This window comes from Candoia aspera, chromosome 1 (genome assembly GCF_035149785.1).
Source record: "Candoia aspera isolate rCanAsp1 chromosome 1, rCanAsp1.hap2, whole genome shotgun sequence".
In the NCBI taxonomy this organism is placed as follows: domain Eukaryota; kingdom Metazoa; phylum Chordata; class Lepidosauria; order Squamata; family Boidae; genus Candoia; species Candoia aspera.
Window position 1 is genome coordinate 232,936,313 of NC_086153.1, and position 18,265 is coordinate 232,954,577.

An 18,265-nucleotide genomic window follows, 5' to 3' on the forward strand; every position below is an offset into this window, starting at 1 on the left:
GGCATGGGAGCGGCTAGATTCATCTTGATGGGAGCTATTGCCCTTTTACTAAAGCATTCCTTTCTCCTGACTGAGAGGCAGGGAGGAAGAGCTTCTGTGTTCCTGCAGGGCTGTGGTGGATTGCATGTGGCAACAGCCTGTTGAGGCATTGGTGTGCGGTTTTCTTTTTGAGAGCATTTGTTTGTCTGAATGTGTGCATACATGTAAGGTTGAAAAACTGTTTTGAGTTGTGAAAAGAGAGTTGAGAGATTGTGTGAGTCTATTCCTTAGGTTTTGTGTGTGTGTGTGTTGTGATTTATGAATTTGAATGCATATGATGGGAAAGTTGAAAGGTTTTTGTCAATCCTTTCCCATTTGTTTTGTTTGTTTTTTTAATTGTTTGAGGGGTATGTGTGTTTCATTATTTGCCCAGTCTCACCCAAACTCCCCCCTTCAGTCTGCCTCTTGCCTGCTTGTTACAAGCTTGAGGATCCAGATGAGGGGACAGAAGGGTGAAAGAGGGGAGGGGCAATGCTTTTATAAAAGATCCTTTACTCCCTCATCTTTTTAGGATTCTTCCTTTTGCAGTGCCTTTACACACATCAGAGACAATCTTTTAAATTTCAGAGATTTCTCTTTCTGCTGTAGAAGGAAATGATTACTCCTCTTGTGAAAGGGGGGGGGATGTGGGCAGTTTCAGAGAAGCAATGACTCAGAGAAAGGGGGGGCACCCCTTTGCTCTCACAGCTCCACTCTGCTCTGCCCCTGGCATTCCAGTTTTAGAAAAGTGTGTGTGTTTTTATAAATTTTATATGGATTAAATTTTAATCCCTCCTCAACATGGCACATGATGAAAAAAAAAACAGGAGAGGGAGAGAAAACAAAATTTTTTGGACAATGTATGGTTTTAGTAGAGCTTCCATGGACTGGTATAATCTATCTGAATTTTGTTTTTTGTTTCTGTTTTAACAATTTTGGCTATGGAAACAGTCCAAACACTAGATAAACTCTTATGTCAATGCTCTTTTTTTTTCTAGTTTTGATTTTAGGGAAGTTATTGGGAAATTAAATATTGGCAATTGAAATATAATATTGTTTTTATTGAAAGCAATTGGGTCAGGTGGCGAAGAGATGGCCAGCCTACTTATTTAGGGTGGTATTTTGCTAGGGCAGGAAAATTAGTTTTATCCAAAGTAGTGCTTAGATATATCCAAAACTACACCTACCAATCTAGTCACATGGGACAAACGCTTTAGGGGATTGCATGTCTAGAATATTTATTTGTCCTGGAATCTCTTTGAAAGCCAAACAGGTGTGTGTGAGAGATGTGTGGTATGCCAAAAGGACAACCCAAAGACCAACCAGGTTCAACTCCAGGGGAACCTCCAAAAGGGGGGTTTGGGGTGAACTGTTTCTTAAAATGGGTGAAAGGCTTTCTTTATAGGCTGAAAAGACACTTGGAGAGGCTAGGACCAAAGGCAGGATTAACATGGACACAGGACTTTTTAGTGACAATACTAAGTCTCTGGATTGCTCCTAAGAAAAGACTAGGAGTCAGTCCATTTGAGATGGGTGACTCTATCTTGGAATTCTTAGTGGAGAAGTAGGAGACATGCATGTCATGGGGAAGAAATTTGTCTGCAAGCATTTGAAACAGTTATCTGCGCAAGTCTTGTCCTTGTCTCCCTATCTACAGGAACACAGAGGCCTACTGTTGGAACAAGCAGGCACATCCTTTTAAGTCTGGAAATCGAGTTAAACCAGACGGAGGGGAGTCAGCAACTGAGTTGGGAGAAACCCTAAAGAAGACACTGGTGTTGCCAAATACTGCTGGACACTGGACTGTGCAGAAAAAGAAAAATGTGCCTGAACTTTTGTCTAATACCTTGTAGTTTTGATGACCATAATAGTTCCTGGACCTGGAAAAGAGAGTCACAGGGTTCAAGGGAAGCTTTGAAGACTCAATTTAGCACAATAGGGAATTTATATTTCCATATGAAAAGGGATTAGGGTACAATTCTGAAATCCAGCCTACCTGTAGTATGGAACTACGGTTAATCCACTGGTTTGGATTTGTTAGCCTTATGGGCTGGTGCCTATAACTCACACCATCCAAGAGATGGAAGCTTCAGTTAAACGGCATCATCAACAATGGGGAAATGAGAACCTGGGAGAAGATGATGATTGGAGCTGGCTATGGGACTGGTTACCAGGGTTTGGGTGGATAAAACAGCTTTGCTTTGTGTTTATAGCTGTAGTTTGTTTATGCAGATTAATATGCTGTTGTATTCAATGTGCCCCTGCATGTATTCAGATGGGGAAAGGATTGTGTGACAGCTTGAAGTGGAGGACGGAGCGTCAGATGTTGCTTGAGTTTGAGGAAGTAAGGAAGTAAGAGAAAAAGGGGGGAATTGTGAGTGGGGGGGGCAAGGTAAAGCAAAACCCTTGTACGTGCCTCAAACTCATGAGAGAAGAAAAAGGGAGTTAGCCACAGATGGGTGAACAGACCCTGAACACTGATAAGATTGCTTAGGTTAAGAATTTGTAGCTGATTGTGTAGAGTAGCTGGCATCTACAAAGAGGTGTTTGAGTGGGATTAGCCTTTGAAAGGAGGAAGAGATAAGGATGGCAGAATCATCCCGGACACATCAACACATAAACCTAGTAACTAACTCAAGAATGCTTGGGAAACAGGAAGATTGTGAGCTGAGCCCTCGAAGGAGGGGGAGGACAGTTAGGGTATAAAAGTTTTGAGCTAGCTTTGTTCTTGGTTCTTTCCTGCACCTGCATGGAGGGAACCCGCCTTTGCAAATGCGTTACAGATAAACTCTTTTCTCTGTATCATCGAACCTTGTGGATTGGAATTCTTTTGGGAGTTTTTCCCACTGACACCTGTCTCAGAGTGTTTCCTGGGAGTCAGGACACTCTCTCTCTCTCTCTCTCTCTCTCATTTTCTCTCTTTTCTTTTTCTCCTCCTCCCTTTTTTTTCTTTTTCTTCTCTCTTTTTCTCTTTTTTGTATTGTAAGATATTATCGTTTGTATGTAATTTTATGTTTATTTAAATAAATTAATACAAAAAAAAAAACCAAGAAGGCTGTCTCCTCACCATTGGAACTTCCAAGTGCTTCTCTCAGCTTCTTTTCACCACCAGCAGTCTCCTCCCAGGCACCGGCTGACTCCTCTGGGGCCCAGCCTGAGTCACAGTTCTCAATTTCCAGGAAAGGAAGGGAACAGAAAGTCAAGTGGGGGAGAAATAAAATGATCTTTTGTTTGACAAACTCTGCAAAAAACTGATGTACTGGGGATAGCTGGGGAAGAAATAAATATGCTAGTTACTTTTTGTTGTTTGCTTTTTAAGTAATCTGTCACTGGGTTTTCCAACTTGGTGGCTCTGCTGCTGCCCACTGAGGCTTGCACAGGCAAAGGGGGAATGCTTTCAAAACTCACTTCTTGCTTGCCTGGGAAGCCAGCAGCTGCTTTGCACGGGCAAAGGGTGAACCCAAGCCCAGATCTTGGCATTGCTCCCCTTCTGCCTCTGCAAGTTTGACCAGTTCTATTGTTTTTTGTTTTAATGTGACTCTTCTCTAACACCTCCTGGTGGGACCTGACCCACCCACAACATCCCAGAGTGTGATGAGAAAACAGCAAGGGTAGTTCGTAAGCGATAGTTGGTTACTTATTATGAAACTAGTACATTGTGGGTTTCTTTTTTCCTAACAAGCCATCTTTAAGTAACCATGCCATAGTCCAATGTATAAAATAAGTCTTAATGTATTACATTTTGAGGGCACCAAGTTGAGGAAGGCTTATATTATTTGGAGAAAGGAAGGAAATTCAGGATTAGGGAGAAAGAAGGCTGTCATTTTGGGACAAGCCTTCCTGCAGGCATTCACAAGGGGGTAAATTGGGCAATAGCTTCAACTTGTTAATTTGCTTGGATCCTTTCCAGAAAGAGGAATAGAAACTTGCTTATTTTTCCACCTTCCCTTTTCTCTTCCACTTCATTGTTTGTGCAATCACGCAATCTCCCCCTCCCGTCCTCATAGATCTCTGCTGTTGGAAGATGCAGCTCAGAGCTCTCAGGCTCCCTTGGGGTCAACTCCTTTCAACTCCCTTCATTCCCAGCCAGTGGTGAGAAATGGCAGGTGTTTTTACCCAAGAATATTGGATCCAAGTTTCCCAAACCTCATTTCCACTGTTTGCCTCTCTCTTTAAGAGAGAAACATGTAGTATGAAGGGACAATTCTATGTTATTCACCCAAGAAGAAGCATCAAGGGCTACATTTTGGAATATATAAGCTCTGCCTCCAAGTACTTTTCTGCCCCCAACACGGTTCTTTAGTATGTTTATCACTATTACTATTTTTAATTGAAATTGGGGTTTGGGGATGGTTGGTTTTCTTTGGTTTGTTATAAGCTGCTCAGAGTTGGGCAGCCATATAAATTCTTCAAAATAAATACAATTAATTAATTAATGCTCCCCAAAATAAAAAGTAAAATAATTAAAATTCACAAAAACAGCAGCTGAAAATATCATTACACCAGCTTAGAAGATTTAGCTGAAGTGGAAGGAGAGCAATATTTGAGCTCCTCATAAAATTATGTAATTGAGCCATGAAAACCTTATCTGGAATTTCCCTGATGTCTCAAGCCTAAACTAACTATTAGGAAGCACTCTCCTAGCAAACAGTAGGAGAGCCAGTTTGGTCTAGTGGTGAAGGCACCAGGCTAGGCATCGGGAGACGGAGAGTTCTAGCCCCGCCTCAGGCATGAAAGCTGGCTGGGTGACCTTGGGCCAGTCGCTCTCTCTCAACCTGACCCACCTCACAGGGTGGTTGTTGTGGGGAAAATAGGAGGAGGAAGGAGTTTGGGGTATGTTTGCTGCCTTATTTATAAAAATAAAAAAGGTGGGATAAAAATAAAAAAAATAAAAATTTACTTCTCAGTAAATACCTATTCCAAGTTTCTTTACCAGAACATCCTCCCAATGTCTTAGGACAGCAGTGCCTCAAATTGCCAGATAATAAACAAACATCTTCATCATTCTGGCTGGGAACTCTAATATATTTGGAAAGTGCCAAGTTGGAGAAGGCTAACATCTAGGATGGGGCTATAAATCTTATAAGAAGAAAAATTTAAACCCATACTAACTGTATGTACACAATCACTGCATTATTGGTTACTGGTTAAGGCCCTTCAAAGCCCATGGCCTGGTTATCTGCAGGACTACCTTGTTCAATTATGCTTATTGTCCTATTAGATCTAGGATGCCAGGCTTGCTGTGGGTCCCATGGTTAACATGTCATCTTGTAGGACCTTGGAGATGTACCCTTTAGTGTGTGCCCCTCCCCTATTGCTCTATGGGATAGTATCCTCTCCAAAGTCTTAACAGCTTTGGCCGTTTTTCTTTAGGAGAGCCTTTAAAATGTGGCTCTTTCAGCAGGCCCTGAGCCACAGCAAATTGGAATTTTATTCCTTGGTGCTTGCTTCCATGATACTGTAGATAGATATTGGCTGTTGTTGTTGATTATTGTTTTCTACTTGTTTTATTGTTTTAATATGTGGTACATAACCTAGCCACATAGATCAGTGTTTTTAAACCTTGGCAGCTTTCAGATGTGTTCTGAAAGCTGCCAAGGTTGAGAACACTGACTTTGATGATTGCGATAGCTTATAAATTGAAGAAATAAAGGAATGTTGATGAGCTAGAAGCCAGAACCTGGATCAGCAATGCAGTTGGTTGGGAAATCCTGAGGGCCTTGGGAAAGTCTCTCTCTCTGCCCCACAGTTACCCCATCACTCAGCATAGTAACATTCAACCTCTTACAAGGCTGATGGAGAGCTGCCTATACATAAAATATTTTTAAAGCAACATTTCTCTAAAGTAGCATATACACGTTTATTAGGAATAACGTCGTTTCCTGATCGGATCAGCTTTCTCTTGCATCCTCCTCCTCCAAGTCACGACCTTTGACAACGCCACCGTAGCAACCATTCTGAGGAATGGCCAAAAACGTAGTCCCCGCAGAAAAATCTCAGAGCCGGAAAGGAAGAGCAACATTTGCTGCGCCAGTGCGCACGCGCAGACCCGAGATTCGGCGGTTCTCTGCCCCTGTTGGCCTCTGGCCCTGCCCTTCGCTTCCAGGACAAGCGATGCGAGCGAAGCTGTCAGCGGAGGGTCGTGCCGCTGCTGCCTGGACTCGGGGGAGAGAAGCAGACGCGGTGAACTTTAGCGGGCGAAAGAGCTTTGTTTCTGCGGCAATTGCCGTGCAAGGACTGCAAGCTTAGAGAAGGGAGGAAGCGACTGTCTCACCGGTGAGTGGCTTCTTGGCTCCTCACAGACCGGGGTATGATTTTTAGGGGGAGGAAGAAGTGGCGTGGTGAAAAAAAGAAGCTACGCGGGGTCAGAGAATCGTGCTGCTTCCCAGAGGCAAAGCCAAGTCAGAGCACAGGCCTCCCATTCCGTTATTAATTTGTTTATTAGATTTATTAGCAGTAGTGTAGTGGAGAAAGAGCACGGATTTCAGTTGTCCTCTCTTTTTCACAGCAGAAAGCAAGCACAGAGGTACCAGATGTATTGGGTTAAAAGTTGAACAGGAAGGGTTCCCTGCTCAGCATACAAGTTTCCAGGCTGGGATTTCATTTTGGCAGTTTGTCCTGAAGGGTGGATTTTTGCAGCAAGGTCATTCATAGTTTGATTATTAAAAATCTGGTCTCCCTCTCTGCTTTTGAGGGCTGAGGTAGATGAGTGCCATCCTGAGATCTGATTGGCTTTTAAAAAGTAAATAAGTGTGGGAGGTCCATTCCACTTTGGAGCACTAATGGGGCTCTCTATCCCCACAGCAGGCTACCCATCTGGATTGGGCCTTGCTATTTGCTTTGAAAAGACCGTTAATGTAACTACTCTTTCTGTTAATAGCATCTCTTCCAAGTTGACCCTAAAGTTCTGCCACTTTTCCAGTTATGTAACACTGCTATTTTCATTTCCTTTCAGTTCTATGACAAAAAAATAAATTAAGCAATCCACATACATTATGACTGGGGTGTTTGTTCCTTAATGCCAAAAATGAAATGTCAAATGTCTGTGAAGATGATGAAATCAATTCCTAAAGAAGAAGGAACAGAAAATGTTCTTTCTAAAAACTTGTCCTGCTTTATCATTAATGAGAGGACCAGGAAACACACTGTAGTTCTCTTAACTGCTAAAATACTTCCAGATGGAGGGCTTCTGAATGATTATATGAAGGATGTGGGTCAGTTACACATGGAAAATAATGAAATATGGAAACCCTCTGGATTCCTATGAATGCAGTAAGAAATTTCACAATGAAAACTATGACTGGAAGCACCTTAAATATAGACTGGATTCATACATTTCATTAAGCCAAAATGCAAATTGTTTAGTTTGAGCTTAGCATGTTGTCTGCAGCCACCAAATTGCAGCTTATTCAATAAGGGTTAAATAAACCATGCTGTGAATCCAATATCACCCTTAAAAGTAATCAGTTTCCGAACTTGCTACTGTGGTTTAATGGAGCAGAAAAGCTGGTGCTTCTCCTTTAGGTAGACACTGGGTACCAGCCTGAGAAGAAAGTCATTGCCTTCTCAAAACTGAAGTGATTTATCATTCTGGTGCCAGTTAGTTCAATCCTGGACCTACCACTCTTCCCTACTTTATTAATTACTTTGGTGAATAGGTAGCAGAAATGCTTACGAAATTTGTAAATGATACAAAAATTAATATCCTAAATGAAAAACAAAACTGAAAATGATGTAAGTAGGTTAGAGAAATGGGCTGAAAATAACAGAATGACATTTAATTGAGATTAGGGTAAAGTTCTTCACTTAGGAAACAGAAATCAGATGAACAGATGTAGGATGGGGGTATTAGACGTGGTAATAGTATTTGTGAAAAATTTATTTGAATACTAGTTGATTGGAATCTGAATATGAGTCAGAAGCATGATGTATCAAAAATAATGGGAAAACAATGAATTCTACTATTTTTTGAATTGGTCAGATTAATTTCAAATATGGTGTCCAGTTGCAAGCACTAGGGTTCTGATAAACTGGAATGGATTCAGTTTGTCTCTTGCTAATTTTGTATGTTTGTTTTCTTCAGATATGGCCAACATAGTGACACAACATGGAAATATAAGGATCATCACGCAAGTAGTCCCACAGGCAGGCTCCCTGTCAACACAAACAGATGCAGTCAGGGTGGCTGACTCTACTTCTGGGGCATCTAAGTTCATACCAACCCAAAACAAAAATATCAAGAATACTTTGCTCAAAGTGATTGGGGTAAGGCCCTCTAGATTTGTCCAACTAAGCCCAAATTCTGTGAAGGCTTCTACATTTTTCTGTATGAGACAACTCAGATCCTCAACACCATTCAAGAAAGACTTATTATCAAATTGAATTATAAGTAGAGTCACATACTCTTTCATATTTAAGTGATTATGGTAGCATCTCAAAGACTATGAACCAAATTTTCATTGGGGGTTCCTTATGCAGAGGGAGAACATGGTTTAATCCTTCCTCTCTCCATTCCTTACTTATATCTTAATAGAACTTACTACCTGGACTGCTATTACCTCCCCAAGGATTCCCATTACTACCTATGTTTTTGCATAACCCCTTAATAAGGAGCTCATACTCCAAAGACATTACTGTACAGCTATTTTTGTGTCAATATGGTTTTAGCTGATACTTTTGCTGAAGGATTACTATACTACTTCTATTTGAATTGTAGGTAATCAGATATATAAGAGTAACCCTGGGCTCTGCAAACCTAGAAAGACTTTTTGTTTTTGGAGCGGGTTGGAGACGAACTTCTGCTTTTTAGTATGGTATTCCGAAAGCATTTAGCAAGTTGACTCCATGCTAAGGGACATCAATAAACCACATTCAGCCTTTGTTTCTTAGAAAAACTTCTCCTTTATATGTTGTAACAACTGATGAAAACTAGACTTTGCCTTTACTGTTCCAAAAGTTGTTAGGAAGGTAGATGTAACTAGTAGATAATTTCCAGTTTGTTGGGCAGAGCAGAAATGGAGCCTTTACAGACATCAGATATGAGAGTTTTCCTTGAGTAAGTAGAGTGTCCCTAAACATTTTGGCTTTCAGTTAACCTCCACATTCTATAAAACTGTCCATCCTGTGAGGTAGCATAGGTCAAGAAACATACTGAATATTGATACTATTTATAATTGTGGGTGTGATTGTCACCTTCCCTTTTTTTCTGTATTGCTCTCTTGTCCAACTCTTTCTAACAGAGAAAAACTTGATCTTGTCGGGAATTTCTCATTAAAACTTTTGACACATTCAGGATTGGATAGTACAAAATACTTCCTGGGTTTGTTAGATGGTGATGTTGATACTACAGATATCTGAAGACATTAATCAGACCCTCGTCCTTTTTTCTTTCAGATCATACAGATTGTTTGGGGGGCTACACAGGTGAGCTTTGGCACAGCCATGACAATATTTCAACGAAGCTTCACCATCACTGTGCAAAGTGGCGTTCACTTTTGGATTGGGATCCTGGTAAGCAAACTTTTTGGGAGGCATAGACATTTACCCATAGAAGCTTCTATGTGTGTCTCTAATTGTCTCAGAATCAGGGAGAAATCTAGAACCCACCAACTAGACAATATGTTTGTTTAGAACAAACTTTTCATTATACAGTTTTTTCCAACTTGGTGCTTTCCAGATTTGTTAGCATTCAATTCTCATAATTTCAATGCTGGTTGGAAAACACTGAAGTTAAAATTCAATGCAAGTGGAAGACATCATGTTAAGAGAGACTTTCTTTTACAGAGAGGACTTTTAAGTTTCTGAGCACGTTTCACACAAATTCAACTGGCATGCCTTGACCTACCCATTAGGAAAACTGGAATAGGCGTTTTCTCTTTTTTTAGTTGCTTTCAACACTTAGTTCTTGAGTAAGGAAGAGGGATGTAAATTGAATTAATTAATGTCTAGGAGAAACAGCCTGATTCTAGGAGCTTTGGTTCTGCAATGAAAAAGAGGCTCACTTTTATACTCACTATTTGTTTTTCTTTCCTTTTATAGCTCTTGATCTCTGGGTCCTTCTTGGTGGAAATTGAGAAAAGACGACTTGTATGGCTGGTGAATATGTCTCCAAATCTATCAATTTGGCTTTTTTTTTTCTTCCACAGGTAAAGCCACCATAGAATGGTGGCCAAAGTAAATTTCAGTACTTAAACAAAAATTCTCTGAGTTACACTAATGTGTAGTGAAAAGAGAAGAAGTTTTGCATAATGGAAGCAAAATGAAGGTACTCAGGGTTTATAAGCAGATGCAGAGCAATTCCTCATGGCCAAATTAAAGTACTTTCCATCAGTCCTTGAACTGGCAAAACCCTATGCTGGTATAAAGCTTGCTGCTACCAGTACTTTACCTTGCAGAGGTACAATACCAGCGAATTGTGCTCTCCTTATGTATGGCAAGTTAAGGACAGGGACAGGTGGATTCCTCTGGACTTAATACCTTTTGCTCTCACCAAATATCACCAGCCACATGGGAAAATATTCACCAATCACTCCCTTGAAGGTGGGATGGGGCTGAGGAGGAGGCAAGTTTTGACAAATGACTAGATGTGAGCTTAGCCATCTTTCAAAACTTGCTTTGGTTTGACACAAGTGCTTTACATGGCTGCACTCAAAAAGAGTCTGTCAGTTGACACCAGCTGATCATTGGGCTCCTTTTTGACAGCTAACAAACATGAGGAAAATTGGGATGTGAAGTAGCAGAGAGAGAGCTGGCTTCACTACTTCACCATGCAGCTCCCTGCCCACCCTTGCTGCCCACTAATCAGCTGCTGTTTGGGCTGATCCAGGTCTCTGGGATGGGGATTAATTTAGAGATTTAGTAAGTACCAGGGGAAAGCTCAGTTTGAAAGAACTGGATTCTCCTGCAGCCCAAAGCAAAATAACCTTGGAAAACAATACCTGAGAACAGAGGGGAGGGAGCATGCCCCCACCAGTCTAAAGTGTCCAAGCAAATGCAGGGGATCATCTGAATATGCCACCAGCAGAATGGTTAATGTTAGATTGTATCTACAGCAAAACCTGCATTGGACTAAGGGGGAAAACACTAATATCAGTACAGCTAAGGAAGACTTAAGGCTGCCTCACATCTGAGCTTACACAAAGGCAATATCATGAGAGCAGAAAAAAGAGGTTGCAGTGGTGTTTTTGTGCTGCAGATAGATACAAATGAGAAAAGACTCATGTTTGACCGAGTTAACTAAGAGAATGTCTACATGAGGACTTTGCACCAGTTCAGAATCATCTCTGGACAGATTTGATCATATGACTTAACTTGCTTCAGGAAACTAAGACAATGTATTCCTAGCTCTATATTGTTTTATTTGAAACTAGAGCAAAGCTGTTTTCTCCCTTTAAAATATGGTCGCTCCAATGAGCTTATTGAAGGTCTAATTTCCTCCTATTGGTAGAAACCTGGTTGCGGAATTACTAGCATGTTGTCATTTCACCATGACAGCTCGCAAGAGGCAAGGAGAGGCAAAATGCAGGAGAAAAAGAGGATTTGCCCACAGAAAGCTTCCTTTCGTAGCAATTGTTCAATCTTATTTTTTTTTATTTTTTTTTTGGCAAAATGATCAGATAAATGGAAGGGGGAGGGCTTTATGTTATTTCCCTTTTGTGTGGAGTGGAAGGAAACACCTCAAAACAGAACACTGGCTAAATGATGTCCTTTATACTCTTCTGTTGATCATCTGGAGGGAGTACGGATCAATTCATGGTGGTCTCTGTGTTTTCTTAGCATTTTGAGGTCTGCAAAAATGAAGATGATAATATGTCTGCTCAAATCTGCTTCATGGGGTAATAGAAATGCTGTGGTATGGAATATCCTCAGCTAAGCAATACACTAATTTGTCTCATCATATCTGTACTATAGTTAAAGGTCTGCTTCAGAGGGCATTCATATATTAAAAGCAACTTGCAAGCAGAAACCTTCATATTTTGTCAAAGTATGACAGCATAAGTCTAGAGCAGGAAGTGCAGTTCTCCTTCCAACATTCAGTACTTTATCTGTAATGCTTCTCAGAGTTACAAAAGATGTGTAATGGCTAGTGTTAATTTCATTTATCTAATATATTGATGTAGGTGAAATCCGCTTTCTTTGCCAACTTGCTAGTTTGTGTGGCTGGACTGGTTGCAATAATCCTACATGCTACTGAGATTGCACAAACTGTTGAAGAAGGAAACCCATGTGTCTTGAACATCATTGATTCGTATTACTGTCACAATTATAATCAGGTAAATCTCCCCACCCCTTCCATGTGAATGCAAATCCATAATTTGCTTGAAATGGTCTGAGTTAGTAAGATTCAAACCTTACAAGACTCTTCAACTTGTCTAAATTGGGTCTAGATATGAGCCCTATTTTCCATTATGGGGTTTATTTTGTTTTGTTTGTTTTGTATTGTTTCTGTTTTCTGTCATTTGCAGAACTATAATCAAGCTTCTGCAATACAGTCATTTTTGACTGTTTGGAAACAAACCCACTGACTGAGTTAACACATTACATTGAGCCATGGTTTACTTAATGGTTTCTCATGATTTGATAAGTAAACCACAGATAGCTAAATATATACAATATCTTAAGCCATATATTAGGGTTAACAAATCACAGTGGCTGAATTCACACAAGATGCTAAGTCAAAATTAAACATGATTGCTGAGTGTAATGTCTAAATCCAATTACTGTATTCTTTCCATATTGGTTGGGAAGGTCATGATATCATTTCTTGAATTTTGACATATTTGATCTTCCCATCTTAGCATTTATTTCTTTTCACCACTTCCCTGCTTATCGTCTCCCTGAATGCAGCAGTAATTATTATGAGTATACATGTGCATGTACTTTAACAACAACAAAAAATTACATCAGAATTACAAAACACTCTCAGGTCTGTGTACCCATTGCCAAGAACTTCTGTAATAATATCAATATTTCTGTGTTTCCAAAGAATGAAATACATGTTTATTTAGAATGGGTCCATAAATGAGAAGACAACTTGAAGCCAAAGTAGATTAATAAAAAAAATAATAATAATTACAGGAACTGCTGTTAGAGAGCAGATGCTTGGATATTTTCTGCTAGAAAAAGTTTAGGATTGCTTCACATACCGGTTTCCCTTTTTTAGAATCACTGATGGCATAAAAAATTTTTTTGAATGTATAAAATAAAGCTTGTTTGCTGCGAGATACCTTATCTCATGCAAATCAACATCACAGGCCTGTGTCTTTCGCTTTAGAGGACATAAAAGTCAGTCGTGGCAATTGACCTTCCAAGAAGGTCAGCGCATCTTCATATCTGTCATTTTCAAACATGGTAAACATCTGGTTTAGGATTATGAGAACTTCTAGTGGTTAGGAAAAGCAGGGATCCAGTGATGTATAGTATTTCTGGGTATGGTTTTCTTTACTGATACCTGCAACAAGTCAGAACTTGACTGGCTACATGGTATTTGGGGTACTGTACTTTGTGCTGTCTTATTAATGTAATGTGTATGTGTGTTGTTTTAAATCTATATGCCACTGTGAGGATCCTTTTAGACCACCGGGTCTGGGGAATCTTTGGCCTGCTAGGCTAAGTCAGGCCATTCACCTGCAACACCTAAGATAAGGCATCTTCCTCTCTTAATGCCACTGCTCTTTTCCCAAAGCCGCCTTCCTACAATAGGCTTGTTTCTTTGATTTTCCGAACATCTGCTGTAGTTGAAGTGTCAGTTCCCAGGGTTACTTTGTCATTGCTGGGCTTAGTGTAATGCCCATGCTTTTTACATGGAGAGCAGAGGCTTGACACTCTGTTCTCAAAAAACCCAGCCTAGATAAAATTGAAAGGAAGCCAAATAATTCCTCCTTCTGGTTAGCATAAGGGAAACAACTGAAATGTTAAATTTAAGTAAAATCCTAAAGCTTTCCTAAGAAGCCACTTTACAGCTTCTAAATTAACTTGAGGAGTTGGGATGCATAGCAGCTATCCCAACACACATTTTTAATGAATTTATTTTGATGGGAAGCCCATCTATGTTTTAGCTAGTAAAGGTAAAGGTTTCCCTTGACGTAAAGTCCAGTCGTGTCCGACTCTAGGGGGCGGTGCCCATCTCCGTTTCAAAGCCTTGGAGCCGGCGTTGTCCATAGGACACTTCCGGGTCATGTGGCCAGCATGACTCACGGAACGCCGTTACCTTCCCGCCGAAGTGGTACCAATTAATCTACTCACATTTGCATGTTTTCGAACTGCTTGGTGTGCAGAAGCTGGGACGAGCAACGGGAGCTCACCCCGCCGCGCGGTTTCGAACCGCCGACCTTCCGATCGACAGCTCAGCGGTTTAACCCGCAGCGCCACCGCGTCCCTATGTTTTAGCTGGTTGAAGAATATATCTGAAGGTGTCAAAGGGAACAGAGATTATTAGAGGAGGTGCTGACTTTCTGGCAGTTAAAGGCAGGTCAACTTCTTCAGACGGTGGTGAGATCTCTCACAAGCAGAGAGAACAGCTTGTCACCTGGAATATTTAGGAGGAGGATTAAAAGCTGAAGCAATGTATCAGCTTCCTTATTAATAGATATTATGTTACAATAAATCAACAAAACAGGATCTACTATAAGGAGGCACCGATTTGCTGTCAGATCAGTCTGGAAGAATAATTACGCTGAAGATTTATCCAGCTCTTTGCTGCCTGCACTGTTCAGTTCCAAGCTTAAAGACAAGATCTCATTTGAAGCAGGGGACTTGCATCCTGATTGTTTACTGTTTCTTCAGTCTCCCTTTCTAATAAAACTAAAGGCCCAAATAGATTATTTGTAAAAAAAATATCTTTTTTACTTTCTTAGGGTTTAGACATCTGGAGTTCGTTAAGGGTTTCTGTGAGGAGGGCTGATCAAAATATCAGCTAGTAAGTACTTAAAATGGATGTAGTAGTAGAGAAGCATATTCTACATAAAAATCTGCTAGATAGGTTTGTAGCCAGAATAAAACGGGAAAGTAGAAATACAAGGAAGAAATAAAATAAAAAGGAACTAAAAAGCCTGAAGAAGCAAAGAAGCCTGTTGTGGTTACCAGACCACTTTGGAGATAAACAAAGAACCCTGCCTTTCTTCGCAGGAGAAGGATAAGTCATCAGTGAATGAAGCCATTTCATTCCATGCCCATCTTGACTATTCAAGGAAGTTGGTACCCTAGGCAAAATCTGCAAAAGCCCTTCTTTTCTTGCATGGGAAGGATGAAGCTGAGGCAAGCAGAAGCCTACCCCCTCAGACTCCCTGACCAAGGATCACAGTAGGTGACTCCTGTAGCCTTCACTTATATCCCCCTTTTTATCTCAAAGGGGCTTGGGCAATACTCATGAGTGAAGTGGTACAAAAAGAGCAAACAAGCTCCAGGTTACCAATATGTACTAAATTAAACTAAGCTTACATCAAGTGTAACTGAATTAAATAATTTGAGCAATGTTTTGGTTTTATATTAATTCATTGCTCTTCACTTCACTGAGATATTAATTCCTGTGGTCCCAAACAATGGACTGTAATGATTATGTTTTTAATTCTATGGTTTTATATAACAGAGGAACTTACGGTCAGCTGGAGTAGTGGTAATCAGCACAATTGCTTGTGATTTCTCCCACAGGTGCTATCATATGGCCTGAACTCTGTGTTCATCATCGTTTTGCTCCTTGAAGTGTCCTTAGCTATCACTGCCCTGATTAGGTTCAGATCTCAAAACCAACAGGACTATCAACAAATGGTGAGGATAGAAACCCAACTGGTTTATTTCTGTCTTACTTTTGTCTGGGTTACTGCTATAGTAAATCTAGCCTTAAATCTGGAGCTTTGAGGGCTCTATAGGAGAGCCATGTTAATCCATGGTAGCAGAAAATCAGATCAGTCTGGTAGTACCTTTTCCATCTAACAAATGTTATTAAATCCCACATCAGTCTAGCCACTCTGTACACCTGATGAAGTAAGCCGCAGCTCACGAAAGCTTACGCCTTGTGATAAGTTTTGCTAGTTGGAAAAGGTGCACCAGAGCTTCCTTCTGATTTTCAGGCTCTGGGCATTCTTAAATCCTGAACTTTTCCTTCTGTTACCAGTTTGAGTTGCCAAGTGCTCTCCAGGCATTTTGACTCTACTAATTTTTTGGAATCGTGGGGGGAAAACCTGTTGTTCCTGTGCATTTAAATGGTAAAAACCTGTATAGTTACTAGATTAATCTTCGTTGTGTGTGTTTTCCAGGTATCATGAAGACAAGTGGTTTCTCTTCTCCTGTCACACAATATTGAATGCTTAGGTGCTTTCCTGGCTTCAAGCTATAAGAGTGTGAACCTCCTGTCGTCTCTTTACCTTCCCACGTTAGGCTACAAGCATCAAAAGAAGAAGCTACTGCTAAACCCCGAAGATCTGCATTATATGCCTCAACCTAGAAATGGAGAGCAAGCTTTCTCTTTGTTTATTATGAGCTTCTGCTATATAGGACTGCCACAAGTTATCCCAAATACGAGGCCTCTCCCCACTCCATGCATTATGAAACATCCTTGTATTTTCGTCACCTTGCATGTCCTGAAAAGCACCATTCATGGTGTGTGGTGAGGGCTTCTCAATGAAGATTTTATCATACAAGTGCTCTACCACCACTCACTTCCATTCGTAACTCTTTGGGGCTTAATGAAGGAAACGCAGATATCTGTGTGTCCCCCCCCCATAAGAGGCCGTCTGTTTGGAATCACCTTAAATTTCTGTATTTTCATCAGTTTGAGAGAATGTGCACGCAACATGCAGGAGAAAGAGCTCTCTCCAATTAGGGTCCAGTTAAGCTGAGTTTTTTCAACATCACTTTTCATTTGTGGATGTAATATCAGAATCTCCCTGTGACAGGGCACAACTTAAAATATTTCTATTTTATGTTTGGACTGAAAATCAATTTGAACTGTGCAGAATATATGTGGAAATTAGAGGCTGTTAGAAAGCTGGTTCAGGTTCTCTTAGAGGAGGGAGAATTTAATTTGGATATATTATTGCATAATGTATCTTTTCACAAGAATAGGATGCTTTTTCACAGGAAAAAAATCACAGTATGTCAAAACCATTAACTGTTTATGGCTGGAAAAGGATATTAAGTTTTCACAACTGCTGCTTCTGTTCTGCAGCCTGCCTTCGTACTCTAAAGCTGCTGTCTTAAGTGGGACAAGTCTCAGTAACTGAGCAGAACTTACTCTGGAGATGTTTTTAAGATTGCACTGTACAACTGCAATTGTACGAATGGTCTGGGAAAAAAATGCCGGTGATCGTTCTCAGTAGACTTGAACTGGATCTGGCAGCAGCAGGAAAAAAGACCAGTTACTTTGTTCTAACTTTTGATGGGTTTGGGAGAAACAATCATAGTTCAGTGGTAAAAGGCCTGTTTTATATGCAGAAGGTTGGGAATTCAGCACCCAGTAGCTGCAGTTGGAAACCTGTAGACAGTCAGTGTAAATAATACTCGGTAGAACTAATATTCCAATTTGGCCCATGGCTGTTTCCTGCCCCCTATCTTTGCAGCAACATGTCCCTGATTTCAGGAAAAGCTATCTGAGGGACATAGCTTGAACAACCATGATTTTGTTAGCCCTTTTCTGTTATGTAGATTATGAAGTAAATGCTGCATATAATGAAATACACTGATTAGGAGTCAGAAAGGTGGTTATTGTTACTACTGAAAGCAGAGAGAGAGAGCTGTTCTGCTAAATTAGTTTATTTTTGTTGCCCTGGATTTGAGTTTTACTTTATTTTATTAAAGGTAATAAAAGAAAATGGAATATATGTACCAACTAATTACCAGTGGTGTGCTGCCTTTAGGAAAAGAGAAAACCATCCCTGTGACAGATCTTACACATATCGAACTTACATACCTTTTGTATTTAGTATTAATATGTTAGAAATATTTGCACTTTTATTATGGCTCTGAAACCATGTTTTATTTTTTGAAGAGTTTTGTTGGCTTTCTTACTCTTCCTTTCTAACAGGCCTTGATAGATAGCTGTGCCCATAAAAACAAGGTACGGTATACATTCCAAAGATAGCTTCTCGAGAGGAAAGATACTGTTTAATAATGGTCAAGGGACCCTAGCAAGGATGGAAGGAAGTTCCTAATACGGAATGAGGTTAAGGTGGAGTATGGGTAACTGAGTAAGGGATGGCATTCTAAAGGAGTTGAACAGAACGTATATAATGTGCTGTAAGGAGGGGGGTCT

At 40.4% G+C, this 18,265-nt stretch overlaps 1 protein-coding gene across 3 annotated transcripts; it reads left to right on the forward strand.

Moving 5' to 3' along the window:
• The first annotated feature begins 5,809 nt into the window (after positions 1-5,809).
• LOC134487386 (uncharacterized) lies at positions 5,810-17,888 on the forward strand. 3 transcript variants are annotated; one of them, XM_063289160.1, is made up of 7 exons: positions 5,810-6,326; positions 8,102-8,283; positions 9,412-9,528; positions 10,057-10,113; positions 12,138-12,290; positions 15,667-15,783; positions 16,272-17,888. In XM_063289160.1, the coding sequence occupies exons 2-7, from the start codon at positions 8,104-8,106 to the stop codon at positions 16,278-16,280; spliced, it is 633 nt and encodes a 210-aa protein (XP_063145230.1). In that variant the 5' UTR covers positions 5,810-6,326; positions 8,102-8,103; the 3' UTR covers positions 16,281-17,888. The 3 variants fall into 3 exon arrangements, with proteins under 3 accessions (XP_063145230.1, XP_063145231.1, XP_063145229.1); XM_063289159.1 differs by having other exon boundaries at positions 5,811-6,294; XM_063289161.1 differs by lacking the exon at positions 12,138-12,290 and having other exon boundaries at positions 5,810-6,294.
• The last annotated feature ends 377 nt before the right edge of the window (positions 17,889-18,265 follow it).

Bases quoted from the DNA above. Each gene is read 5' to 3' on its own strand.
- LOC134487386 (XM_063289160.1), top strand. From the start codon at position 8,104: ATGGCCAACATAGTGACACAACATGGAAATATAAGGATCATCACGCAA. The intron at 10,114-12,137 runs GTGAATATGTCT...ATATTGATGTAG, and splicing joins AAAGACGACTTGTATGGCTG to GTGAAATCCGCTTTCTTTGC. The intron at 12,291-15,666 runs GTAAATCTCCCC...TTTCTCCCACAG, and splicing joins ACTGTCACAATTATAATCAG to GTGCTATCATATGGCCTGAA.